Raw genomic sequence first — 14584 nt, 5'->3', positions numbered from 1 at the left:
CCCGGGAACTACCGCCTCATCAGTCTGACGAGCCTGATCTGCAAGGCCATGGAATGTATTATCATGGAACTTATAAACAAAGACACTGGCAATGTTCAAACACTGGACCCCACCCAATTTGGGCTTAGGAAGAGTTGATCTTGTCTTCTGAACCTGACTGACTTCTTCGAATTAGTCTCCAGAGCCGTGGACGAGGGTAAGTTGGTTCACACAGTCTGTTTGGACCTCGCCAAGGCTTTTGACACCATCCCTCACTCTGGAATCATAGACAGACTTACTAAGCTGGGCATTAATCCCTATGTCACTCGATGGGTTGCCAACTGGCTTACTGACAGAACCCACACTGTAAAATTAGCCGACTCTAAATTCAGCTCCAGACAAGTGACATGTACAGTACCTCAGGGTTCAGTCCTGGGACCGCTTTTGTTTGGCATCTACTTCTCTGAAGTGCAGGCCAACACTAAGGGACTCTGGCTAACAAAGTTCGCAGATGACTGCAAACTGGGAGCCATTACTGAATCCCCACATTATGTGGATACTCTACAAAAGGGCCTTACAGAAACAGATGCTTGGTGTCAGAGGTATGGGCTCAAGCTCAATGCCAAGAAATGCATACTTATCCCCTTTGGGAAAAACATGTACCCATAAATTACCACCTAGGTGACAGTACACTAAACACAGAAAGTGTGATAAGAGACTTAGGGACACAGGTGGACAGTGGTCTCACCTTCAATAACCACATCACCACAACAGTCAGGAAATCCTTCTATGTGGCACACCTCATCACTAAGGGATTTTCATCCAGAAAAAAGGAGGTCATTGTCCCACTATACTCATCCCTCATTAGACCAATTATTGAATACAATGCCCCGTTTGGTATGTACCTCTCAAGACATCTGCAACAACTGAAAAGGTCACAGAAATACCACACTAAAAGAATCACAGGCATATAGCAGATGCCCTACACTGACCGCCTTAAACTCCAGCTATACTCTGTTGCATATCATCTACTCAGAGGTGATCTCTGCTTAACATACAAGGCCATGTCAAACCCAGAGCTGTTGGACATGCTACACTTAAAGAAATCCCAATCCCTCGGAGCCACACTCTCCGGGGATCTAAACCTTGTCATCACAATAAACAAAACATGCTGGGGGGATAGGTTCCTGACTCAGAGACTCCCCAGACTCTGGAATAGACTGCCCATACATGTCAAGCAGAGCACCTCTTTGGCCCTCTTCAAATGGAACCTTGACGACTGGATGGAAGAAAGGAAATTCACCCCGGGGATCATGTCAGTCACCCTGCTAGACAGGGGTCCAGGGAAGTAAATAGTGTGGGAAGAAATAGCCAGGGAATTGTTATGGCTAGGCTTGTATAGGCCCTAGGGTCAATAGCCTAGTATCAACCTATACACCTATGAACCTATATACATCAAACTGCTGTAATACTGAAATACCAAAATAGCGAAAACTGAAACGTCAAAGTATCATAGTTGGTTAAAGTCACCCACTGTTGCATCTGATGTCACCCCATCATTCATGAGATGTTTGCAAATTATTAGGAAATGTAATTCTGTTCATGCTGGCCAACTGCTGTATGGTAATTTGATATTTTGAATTTTGTCTGTTAGGTGCTTCATATTTATCAGCGTACGATGTATATGTGTCAATCTTATGGTTGATGGTTATTTAACGTTTCAATTATGTGATATAGAGCTTCAATGTTTTACTTCTTTTTTTTTTTTTTTTTGCCCCTCAACCTGACATTCTGACCATTAGTTGCAAATTGGAAAATCCATATTCTTCCAGACCAGAGTGCTCAGTCAGCCCCCATGGATTAGAGATACTTATTGTAGATGAGTGCAGGAATGCAGACCTCTGTTTCAGGAAAAATGGGTTAGTCCCTGTTGTAGCATCACCATCATCCATGCTTTACTATGGATATTTCTGAGGATGCACCTAGCACTTAGTGGAGGCCATTAGGCAAGCTGCTGAAGTGTGACTTGGGTTACTGACACAGTGGTTTATGCACCTTGGTACACACCGTAATCCAAATACAGTATTATGAACTACTTGGCATACCAATATCCTCTCCTCAGTCCTATGCTGCTATTGCTATACTACCAGGATTCTAAAAAGTGGAAGTTATTCAGTGGGTAAAATTGCCACCACCCTTCTACGATATGCAAGACATTCTCAGATAGACATCCGCACCCCAGCCAGCTACTTCAGTACTTCTACTAATCAATCAAACCAATGTCAACAGGGTAGCAGTCATAGTTCCACACTTCTTTGCCACATAGCCTACCCTAAAATGGCAATATTTTGACCACTGCAAGCTAGGCAGCACCTCACTGTCACAATTTATATTTCAGAGTTTTCCAAGTTGACCTTTTTCTAGTTGAATAAATGGTATGAAATCAGAAATGTGGAGTAAACTGCAATAGTGTAATACTGTATTCTAGAGTGCTTTACTGCTACTTTACCACTGCACTTCTCCTATCACCTTCCAGAATGAGGACAAAGAGGAATAGTAAATTAAATTAAAGAACATGATTCACAGCAGGAGTCCACTGCAATGCATTATCCCTACTTTTGAGACATTTACACATTCATATTTATTAAGTATATGGTAAGAAATATAAAATATTTTCCACATAAAAGGAGTTGAAAAGGATTTTTAACTAAACAAACATAGGATCTGAAAATGTATTCATCCACAATAAAGATAAAGGGTAAAAAAAAAAAAAAAAGAGAGAAGATGACAGTCCAAACATAAGAGAAGGAAGGTATAAATATACATAAAAAGGAACAAGCAAGCGCGGAGTACAGGATGATGGCTGAGAAACATCTGTAGAAGCAGTTACCTGTTTTTGTAGTTACTTTTATTAAGTAGCCATCTAAATCAACATGGATATTTGGGGATTCATAGGGCAGAGAGATGCGAGTTCCATTTTTTTTTACCATGAGGTGTTGGTGCAAACTGATGCTACTTCCATCCATTAAGAGTTCTACAGACCTGGTCCAAGAGAAGGAGCGAGTGCGCCGGGCATCATTTTTAACTAGTACTTCAAAACCTGCTTTTGGAGAACAGTCCTTTGTCAGAGTATACTGACATGTTCCTTGAAAGTTAAATGTCCTTCCATCAAAAGTATTGTAGTGGGGATCGCCAAATACAGTGCATACTCCAGGCTCTGCAAATGAAAGTATAACAGCATTTAACTAAACACAACACCTGTAACAGCTTCCATTCTTTTTACATTTCTTTTCTTTTTTTGTTAAAACTTCAGATGTTGCATAACACATACAACCATAAACAATTACTACCAAAATACATCTGAGCAAAGGGAAACCTGCAATTCTGACAAAACATTGAAATAAATTAAATGCATTTGTGTAACACATATTCTATTTCAACATATGGCTATCATCAGACATTATTGAAGTATACTAAATTACTTATGCAATAGAAAACTCAAACATAGGGCAGTACAGAGGGCAGTTTAAATGTTTCAACAGATACAACAAAAGAACTATACATTTCTCTGTCTTCTTCTTTTTCTAAAAAAGAGGATGTAACTGATATCTGCTCTCCGGATCTTCTTAGAAATCCCGATGCTCATACAACCAACGTTCATTTAAGTGAGACGAAAATAGCAAAAGATGAAATACCTGAACGTTGAAATTTTCCCAGGGTAAGTAAACACTTGAATGAATGACACACCACCTTTGTGATGCACAGAAGGCAACTCAAAGCCAGCTATAACTTGCCGAAGCTTTATTCTTCATTCCTTCATTTGTGCATTTGCTTGGGTTTTCAGTAAGTAAACACTTGCCCAAACGTAAATGAAATACAACAGAGGTAAATAAAACCCATCTAGGTGGGGGGTTATGCCACCCATACCCACCTAGCTATATATATCAAGTTAGGGATCACACTACACTGGTGAAAAGGGCATGTTGGGCAAGTGTTTACTTACGCTTTGAAAATTTCACTGTTCAGGTATTTCATCTTTCGCTATTTTCATCTCGCATAAATGAATGTTGGTTATATGTGTGTCGGGATTTTGAATTAGGCCCTGCTCTCCAAATTGCTTAAAATATGAGAAACCATTTAGCAGCTGTGGTTAGTTGTTGGGATATCTTTTTTTGGTAAACATATACCAGGAAAATTATAAAAAGATTAATCTTCCACAATCAATATCCTACACAGTTCCTGCTGGCACATATAATGACATTAAACATTGGGCTTTAATGCATGTTCATTCATTGCTGACTTACCTTCAGATTAAGTCTTTTTGATCTACCAAGCCTACATTACCAGTCTATGAAATACTTTATATTCTCTGGCCTAATACTACTACTTGTCCACAAAATTCCTTTAATAAGAGTTTACTAAATATATTCAGAACAAAGTTTCAGTTTGATGTTGGTAGACTTTTATGTATTTTCTCCAGGTTCTCAGATTATTGACTGGGACTAGACCTTGTAGAAAATGTAACTTTTGCAAGTTTATCAGGAATGTTCTTTTTTTACATTCTTTGACAGGAAAACTTTTCTATATACAAGCACTGGGCGACTGTAACACTAAAGATCTGTTTATATGGCAAAGTGTAACACCTGTCCAGTGTTCTATACAGGTAAAACTAACCAAAGACTAAAAGACAGGATTTGTAGTCATTTATCTGAGGTTAGACGGAAAAAGACTACTAATGCACTTTATAGGCACATTTTAGATAAGGGTGATGAACACAGTTTTAAGTTTCTTATTTTATATAACACCCCAACTTACATCAGTGGAGGTGATAAAAGAAATTTAGCAGAGAAGATGGAAACTAAATGGATTTTGTGTTTTAGGGCTCATTTTCCTCTGAGCTTAAATGATACGTTAAGCATTAAGCCTATTACAAGAGAGTTACATGATAAGATTCATTAAAAATAATGCATGATTTTTAAGTTTTTACTTAAGAAAAGAACTTCCTGTTTTAGTATTTAATTAGCTAGTTGTTGATTATTGTTAGTTGAATGTATTAAAGTGACCTTTGTAGCAGGAAGAGTTTGATTCCTGAAGAAGCAGTGTGAATACTGTGAAAGTTTTTTACTTGCGTCTGAACAAACCAAGCTACTCGTGGTTCCAGTTTTCTTTTTGTTTTTATATGTAATATATATTGAGATTTCACTGGATTTATACCTACACACACACATATATATATATATATATATATATATATATATATATATATATATTTTTTATTATTGACTATGAAAACAGCCTGTCTGAAATTTATTGTATATTTGCAAAACCTAATATTACATTGCCAACACACACACACACACACACACACACACACACACACACACACACATATATATATATATATATATATATATATATATATATATAGTATTAAATGGGCTGTCTACCATTTGTAGAGAGTAAAGTGGATAAAATTTCACTTCTCAAGTCTGATCCCCTAGTACTCACCTCCTCAGTTATTTTTTTCTCATAGGCAGCCATTGTTGTCTTTATTTCTACTTGTCTACTGTCTATGTTTTCACTGGCAGTTATTCAACAATGTTGAGATTTTCCTTTTCTTTTTATTTTTTCTCCAGAGTTGTGCATTGATGGATTTAGTGTAGTCTGGGGAGAACAAAGTCCCAACAATTGGGACTGCATGGATAGTTGCTTAATTCAGACAGCTGAACTGTATCTTGATGGGACATAGTGGGACCATAATAAATTCTCAGACCCAGAGCTGTGATATATTCATCTTTTACTTCATTCTTCAGTCATTAAAATCACATGCCCACAGACAGACCTATATACAGTATCTACTACAAAAATGGATCAATTAAAAGAGGCATTTGATTTTCCAAGATACATTTCAGTCTGCAGATGACAGCTGTAGATTGCGGCATTTATGTTTAATTAAGACATTAACAACATTTTAAATGGCTGCTCTTCAAGGTGCTGAGTCAAAATTCCCTGAACATCAGTTCTTAGATCCAGATGATGCCAAGGTGACCAAGTACAAAATGCAAATGAATGTTTTCCATAGGAAATCATAGCCACAGCAAATTCTATGTGCTTGCTGGAAGTTGTTACTTTGTTTTGGGAGATTTTTTGCCTTCTTCCTGTTTGTGAGACCATAGAGTCAGGCTATATAAATTCAAGAGGCATGGTGTGCTTAGTCTCATATGGAGGGAAGAAGGGAGTCCCCCTGGAAAAAAATATTTACCTTTTGATACTTTGAGCATTTCGGGCAGTTGTGCTCAGCAATGTGATTCCTCAGCATCTGGTGACTTGGGGTTTGTTAACAGAAAAATTTGAAATGGTTGAACTACAGATTACCAAAATGCAGTCAGCAGAAATTCAAGTCAACAAATCCGTTTTGCTTTACTGGTAATTTACTCATAGTTTCTTGAGTGGGGCTCCGAACCCACTCCTCTACTCAAATGCAAAACAAGACTTCCTTTTTTAACTCTAAACACATGCAATGTATTCTTAGTAGTTTATATTTACTAAGACAAGATTTAGTGACAAAACACTTAGGCTGTTTTTCACCAAAATATTATTAATACATTTGCTATGATTTAATTTTAATATCCATGTTGCTTTATGCAAAGCACTTCTATTTGAAAAGTAATAAGCAAATGCATTAAATTTACTACAGTTTACATTTTTCTAAACAGGAAGTCAGGCAGATGTACTTAAACTTAACAGTTTACGTCTTAGAAGTGGCAAAGAAGTGTGCTCTTTGAAGAGGTTAATTTAGAAAACTAATGAAATCATTTTGAAGAGAATTCACAAATAATTCCTGTTATGCTGTTAAAAGTGCTGTGAGAGACTGCACAGACTCACAAAGTAAATATTATTTGTATTTCTGACATTACTTTTGACAGGAACTATGTGAGTGGTACAGTCATTTGGCATAGCTAGACGTTGGCAGTCCTACTCTATGGTATAGGCTACACAATTACTTTAAAAACTGACATAAAAAAGTCCTGGAACAAAATTGTAAAGTTTGCTGTAAACTCCCTCATTACTGAGTACTGATGGATGGCTTGATGTTTCAATTACAGAGCTAATGCATTTAAAATGCATGCAGCAATTCTGTATTTAAAAGTGAAAGAAAATGTTGTTGTTGTCCTAAGTTACAGTACAGAATGCTTCATTAGAGTAATGTGAAGAAGCAGGCCAACTGCATTATCATGCCAGTAGAATATTCCATTTGTTCACTTCTGAAACTATCGAGGACTTCAGAAAATATCATTCACGCAAGTGCTTGCTAATTTGCCCAACCGTATGCCATTTCATTATGCTCTTGCTAGGTGAACATTTTGATTTTGATTTCACATGTGTCAGCCAGTTGTCATATAGGGAAAGATCTAAGCCCAGTGTACTTTTCAGCTTCTCATGCTCTCAGCTTCTACACAAATTTAAACATAAGATTCATGATATGGTTTTGTAACAATTGCTGGCTTTCTCTAATCACTACTTCATCACAAGTTAATTTCACATTTTCAAAAAACTAACAAGTCTGCTTTCTTTTTGTATTTGTTAACCATTTGACTGCATCTGGCATACAAAATGAAACAAAGTTACTGCATGTACGTGCAGGTGCAAATGCTAACTCCTCTACTTTCATCAGTGTTCCTGTGCTCCCTGCCAACCAGAAGTTTTTGGGATGATGCTTATATTCACATTAATGTCAACCACTGGTGATAAGCTAGCTCTAATGCCTGACAGAATGAAGGTTATTCAGGAAATAACAGACCACTCAGGAGTATTATGAGGCCCTAGCCCACAGGCAGAGGGCCTCTCCATCCTTAGAAGGTCCATTATTCCTCCTATACAGGGTTGCCAGATTTCCAGTCCCCCAGGTAGGGACAAAAAAAAAAAAGAAGGTCTCTCATGGCAAGTGAAGACCAAAAAAAAAATCACGGCAAGTGAAGAAAAAAAAAGGTCTTTAATGCGGAACACAGTTCCACATTAAAGAACTGAGCTCACTCAGTAGCTCTGCACTAAACACGGAGCTTCTCGTGTTTAATGCATTGCAGTTCCACGTTCAACACAAGTAGCTCTGTGTTTAGCGATTTTTGATTTTTTGATTGGCCCGTATACCGCCATATGGGCCAATCAAAAATCGCTAAACACACAGCTTCTCGTGTTTAATGCAGAACACAAGAAGCTCCGTGTTTAGTAATTTTTGATTGGCCTGTATGCCAGGTATACGGGACAATCAAAAAAAAAAAAAAAAACAAACAAAGCGGAGGCTGGCCGGGATTTAAACCGGCAGGGCGGGACTCGGGATCAGGCTGCTGATCTCGGGACAGTCCCGCCCAAATAGGGACGTCTGGCAACCCTGCTCCTATAAGACCCATCCTGGAGGGCATAGTTGTGCTTAGATAGTCGCTATCTGTTAAATTGTTTCATTTTTTTTTTTTTACTATTATATACATTTTTTTTATATTTTTCATGTAAAATAGCTCCTCTGACTAAAAATGTACTGTAATTGCTGTTGAAGGAAGTATTTTATATCCAAAATATAAGCTATGTAACTATTTAAGTCAAAGTCAAAGAAAACATTATTGTCGATCAGATATACACAGCAGTGCAAGCTGAATGAAATTACGTTGCTTTGGTCCCAAGACATAACAATGAACACATAGTTTGAATGACAGTAAGACTAATGTACATACAGTAATAATGAAAATATTACCAACTCAATAAATGATCACAAATGGACAGGAAGACATTAGATAATATTATACTAGTGTTACAAGACTATGACTTCACATTGTGATTGCTTAGAATATTACACTTCATCAGTTGTAGTATGATATATTCTGATGTTCATATTACATATGTATGGAGTGGTGACTCACTCCCGCCTATTAAACATTTAGGAAGTAATACCATAAGAAATCAGGCTAACTGCACCAGTTACTGAAGCAGTTTGCCAGAGTGATTACTATAGCTGACATTTCATAGCAAGCGGCATATTGATCTAATTATTCACTGTCATACCTGGCATTGAAGTTCATCAGCCTTATGGATAGAGGGAAGAAGCTCCTGTTCAATCTAGATGTTTTGCAGTGTAAGCTGCGATACCGCCTGCCCGAAGAAAGGTGGAAGTACATGCCATATGCAGGGTGAGTGGCATCATCGATTATCTTCCTAGCCCTTCCCACACACCGAGTCTCATGCAGATCATAAATGGATGGGAGTGAGGAACCAATGACTTTTTCCTCTGTCCTCACTACTCTCAGGAGAGCCTTGCGGTCAGATACTTTACAGTTACCATACTAAACAATGATGTTATTTGAGAGGATGCTCTCAATGGTACCCCTGTAGAAGGCTTTGAGGATAGACTGAGACAGGTTTGCCTTCCTCAGTTTCCATAGGAAGTGCAGACATTATGGCTTTTTCACTGTGTGGCTGATATGAGTCGACCAGGATAGATCATCTGAGATGTGCACCCCCAGGAACTTGGTGTTTTTGACTCTTTCCACTGCACCCCCTTAATTTCCAGAAGTTGATGTATCTCCTGAGTCCTCCTGAAGTCCACTATTAATTCTTTGGTCTTGCTTACATTTAAGGCCAGATTGTTGCTGTCACACCAGCTTATCAGACACTGTACTTCATCCCTGTAGGCTGTTTCCTTACCATTTCTGACCTGACAAGACCTTCGACAGTGGTATCATCTGCGAACTTGATGATATTGTTGGATTCATGCTTGCCCATGCCATCGTGCGTCAACAAGGTGAACAGCAGAGGACTCGGGATGCAGTCTTGAGGGACACCCATGCTCAATGTAATACTGATTGAACTGTTATTTCCCACACATACTTTTTGCGGTCTGTTGATGAGAAAGTCCAGTATCTAGTTACATGGGGGGGGGATCAGCTTCAATATCAGATTCTGGGGGGTGACAATGTTAAAGGCAGAACTAAAATTGATGAGCAGCATTATGACATAGCAATTCTTGTTCTCTAGATGTGCCAAGGATTCATGAAGTGCTACAGTGATTGCATCAGCTGTGCAGCTGTTAGATCTATAAGCAAACTGCAATGTATCCAGTGTTGCAGGTAGGCTTGAAGAGATATGGTTCTTGATCAACCACTCAAAACTATTCATTACTGTTGATGTAAAAGCAACTGACCGGTAATCATTTAGGCTTTTCTGTTGGGATTTTTTGGGTAAGGGAATGATTGTCATATTTTTGAAGCAACTGGGTACAATGGCTAGTTACAGGGATGTGATGAATATATCTGTTAGTACAGTGGACAGTTGGGTAGCACAGTCTCTTAGAAGACTTCCCACAATATTATCAGGACCAGCTGCTTTTCTTGGGTTTACCCACCTCAGGGTCTTCAGAACATCAGATGTTCTTAGACATAGCACCTCCTCACCCTGTTTGACAGGGAGCTTTTTTGGTACAATGTTGTTGTCCATATCAAATCTGCTTAAGTAGGTGTTCAGTATGTTTAGAAATTCTGTGTTGTCATCACATGGGGAGGGTGCAGGCCTGTAGTTGGTTATGGCTTGAATGCCTTGCCAGAGACATCTCAAGTCCCTTTGGCCAGAAAAGTGTCCCTGAATTTTACATCCATAGGTCCTCTTAACATCCTTTATACCTCTACTTAAATTTGTTCTGGCCTCTCTTAAGGCATCCTTATCTTTTGATTTAAATGTATCATTTTGTGTCTTTAGGAGCTCATATAGTTCACCAGATAGCCAGGGTTTCTGACTAGCGCCCAAAGTGATACATTTGATGACTGTTACACCATCAACACATTTTGAAATATAGGCCATTACAGATTCCACATATGGTGGTTCTTTACAGCTGCAGTTCTAAACACTGACCAGTTTGTACATTTGAAGCAGTTCTGTAGGACCAAGACTGCTCCCTCAGGCTATATCCTTACTTGTTTGGTTGTAGGTTTGCCTCTTTTCAGCAGTGGTGTGTATGCAGGAAGCAGCATGATGGCTAGATGGTCTGAGTTGCCCAGATGTGGATAAGGTACTGTTTTGTAGGCTATATATATGTATATGGTTCCCCTTCACAAGATCGAATGGATGGAAGCTCGAAATTCATAATCTCGAGACCAGAATTTCGAACTTCCATTCACTCGAAATTGTGAATGGGAGCCTTAGGTTTAAAAAAAATAAAAAGTTAACTTACCTTATTGCAGGGGGCCAGGTCCCCTGTACCCTAGCAGTTTAAATGTGAATGTTCCGTGACCGCACTACAGCGGAGGAATGGAAAATCTTCCGTTTTGCACTTATGCTTTTAGTGCGGAATGGGAGATTTCCCTTTCCTTCACTATAGTGCGATCTTGGAGTAGGTATATTTAAGTAGGGGGGATGTGGGGGGCACAGCCCCCATGGAGTGCAGGGGTGAAGCCCCCTGGCAAACATTTGAAAGGTGTTAATTTTTTTTTTTGTCCCTTTCATATGTTCGAGTTTCTCTAAATTTGAGATTCTGGTTTCGAGTTTATGACTTTCGAGTTTAGAGAAATTCGATCATTTGAAGGGGAACCATATATATATATATATATATATATATATATATATATATATATGTGTGTGTGTATATATATATATATATATATATATATACACACACACACACACACACACACACACACACACACACACACACACACACACATACATACACACAGAAAGTCTCACATCCACATATGCAGAGGCACAGACAAATATATATGCAGAAACTCAAATACATACATATACGCGCACGCGCACAAACACACACACACACACACACACACACACACACACACACACACACACACACACACATGCCCACAACCTCCCCCCACACACAGCGCCCAACAATTACAGCCACCTTCTTGACTCAATACATCTTGGATGTCTCACTGTGATCAAATGAATGAAAAAAATTCATATAGTACAAGGCAATGCAACAACTCTCATGCCTCTCAGCTCTCCCTATTTCTATAGACTGTCATTGTTTTTGCCTAATATGTTTCCGATGTACTCAAAAAAAGTTTGATTTTTCTGGTAAATCATTGAAGATTAGTCACTCAACAAAGCCAGTTATTATGGTTTTATACTTCATATTGTTCAGACAATGCATGCTGGTGAAACGTTTTATGTTCTTGATATACAAATTGTCCATGAGTTTTTTTTTTGTCAGAATTCTTGAATTAACAAATCAGGGATGCATGCACACCCCCCCTCTCTCCTTCCAAACTCACACAGACATGTATACATTATTTTTTTTCCACCTCACGAAATGCAGACAGGGGGAAGTAAAATGGTATGTTCGCATTACTTTATTTTTCTTTATTTCTATTATTTACACTCGCAAAGCAGCAAAGCGGCATTAAGCAAGCATAGAAAAGGCGGTGGCTAATTTCATTTTTGGTCAATAATTCATGGCAGTTTAATATGCTGCTATGAAGAAGACTTTTTTTCTAACCAGGTAATATTTGTACATTAATATTTTGTTGCAGAATGTTTGCTTTCTAATAGGGTATCAATGCACAATTTGGACATTATCTAAGATGACACAAAAGAGTGGGTCTTTTGTAAGATGGCTGCTATGCTAACTGTGTATGTAGTGGGGATGCAGGACATTCAGAAACTCTAATAAAGGACAACTCCACCAGCTATAACTGGAATGCAGGAAATGTAATAAACTTTGTCACAGATCACACACCCTCTCTTGTTCACACACAGTCAAACACCCAAGTGTACGCACTCATGAAGATAAATACGCACAAAAAAACAAGACCACAAAGGTCAAAAAATGAAAGGACAGAATCAACCTACAGTATTGCCATAGGAGATATTCATAGATACAGTAAAGATAGCAAAACACGTATTTTGGTATAGAAGATATTGTATAAAATTTCAGGGTCCATGAAGGTAAAAAAAATATGTAGGCTATCTATACTTTATTGTGCCCAATTTTCATGGGCATTGAAAAGTCATAACAGTAAGCTTGTCTGTTTCCTATTGCCAGTGTTTCAATACATCAGTAACGGCTAGGGCACAGACTGCATCTTTTTTTTTCAGTATCCTAGACTGAGAGAAGATGGATGTGAGTTTTATGTTCTTATTTTTTGATCTTTTCACTTTTCTGTCTAAGTTTTTCTTTCCTTTGAGTCAGCATATTTAAATTTGGGGGGATGAGGTCTTTAACAGATGTCATGGAGTACTGGGGGGTTGCCAATGATTTTTTTTTTTTGCTACCTTGGGAATGTTGCAATTTTGAGCTTTTTTTTTTTTTTTTTAGTTTTGAATGACATGGTATGCAGGACATTCAAACAAGCATTGAATGCATCTAGGAGGCTTAGATATTTAACACATTTTCACAGAGTGGGATGTGGATCCATGCAATGGACTGCTGGAATTGTTGGTGGAGAGGTAAACCATGCAGTCATTCTTGAAGGCATGGGACAGGTGAGAAAACGATAAGGGGGAAGTCAGAGATGGCAAGGAGACTTAAAAGAGAAAGCTAGATAGGCTTATTATCCCTGTCTGCCATTAAAAGAATGTGACTGCATGTTTAAAACAATTGCTTGCATTTAACATTATAACTGACAGTACCATAGTGCCAAGTTTTACATTTGAGTGAAACACTGGGCCTGCATGCCTTTGTCGAAAAAGTTGTTTTATATTGAAATCCTTTTTTTACAGACAAGCATACAAAGAAGAACAAAGCATGTCACTCATTTATATCTCATGTATCTCTATATCCTCTTCTTAATCTAGTTTGCATTCTACACCACCACAGCTGTTTAATATAGTACTCATTTTGCAGTACTTCCAGTAGTTGTTAACTCTTTACCACTTCAGGCACCTATACTTGTTTTGAAGTGTTTTCATTTATTTTTGTACATTTCTCTTCCCTTTGAGGCTGTTATCAATATTCAAGCCTCTGGCTGTGACTTTCACATGTCACAGCCATCCAACCCAGTTCACAGCTTATCACTGTGAATATAACATTAACATGTGATATGGAAATGCCCGTTTGTCCTAGGAAAGGGGTTCACTCCCTGTGACATGGAGTCCCCCGAATAAAGATTTTTTTTTTTCTGAATGCTCAGAGGAAATGAATTCTAACTTGGAAAGAATGTTACAGGTTATGCAAAGTCAGAGTTGTGGGATCATGTACAGAAAGATGATGGAGCTCAGTGTTTCCTTAATTCCCCCAAAATGTGAAGAGTTGTTTTTTTATTATTGTTATTATTATTACTATTATTCTTTCATCCAACGTTTTATTGCCATAGATCTGTGCTGTTTTATAAATGCTTTTAAGTGGTGTGAAGGAAATCATTTTATTGCCCTCTCTTACACAATGGGAAGAGAAGGAAATGAGGTACCTTTAACTGTAGTTTGAAGCCAACATTGTCATCAGCATCAGTAGCCCAGTTGTTTACCAGTTGCAGAACCACACAAGTTTTATAGGAGGTGGAAGGAAGGACATTTAACAAATCTGCTGAAAGAGGGGGTGGCAGTATGGGACCACCTATGGTGGGGTTAGATGATGTAAGAGGCTAATGTAACCAGTATGGATTTAGGC

General features: G+C 38.3%; 1 protein-coding gene across 1 annotated transcript in view; it reads right to left on the bottom strand.

Annotated features, from left to right (window-relative positions):
* Positions 1-14584, bottom strand: part of BMPER (BMP binding endothelial regulator) — a 1202087-nt gene that overhangs the window by 203742 nt on the left and 983761 nt on the right. Inside the window, exon 12 of the mRNA XM_044065026.1 lies at positions 2870-3196. Within this exon, the coding sequence (XP_043920961.1) occupies positions 2870-3196 (327 nt within the window). The remainder of the gene's footprint in view (positions 1-2869; positions 3197-14584) is intronic.

Source organism: Protopterus annectens, chromosome 3.part0 (genome assembly GCF_019279795.1).
Source record: "Protopterus annectens isolate FY-2018-M chromosome 3.part0, PAN1.0, whole genome shotgun sequence".
Lineage (NCBI taxonomy): Eukaryota > Metazoa > Chordata > Ceratodontiformes > Protopteridae > Protopterus > Protopterus annectens.
Note: the sequence above shows the minus strand (reverse complement) of the source record. Positions and strands in the feature narration are given on the sequence as shown.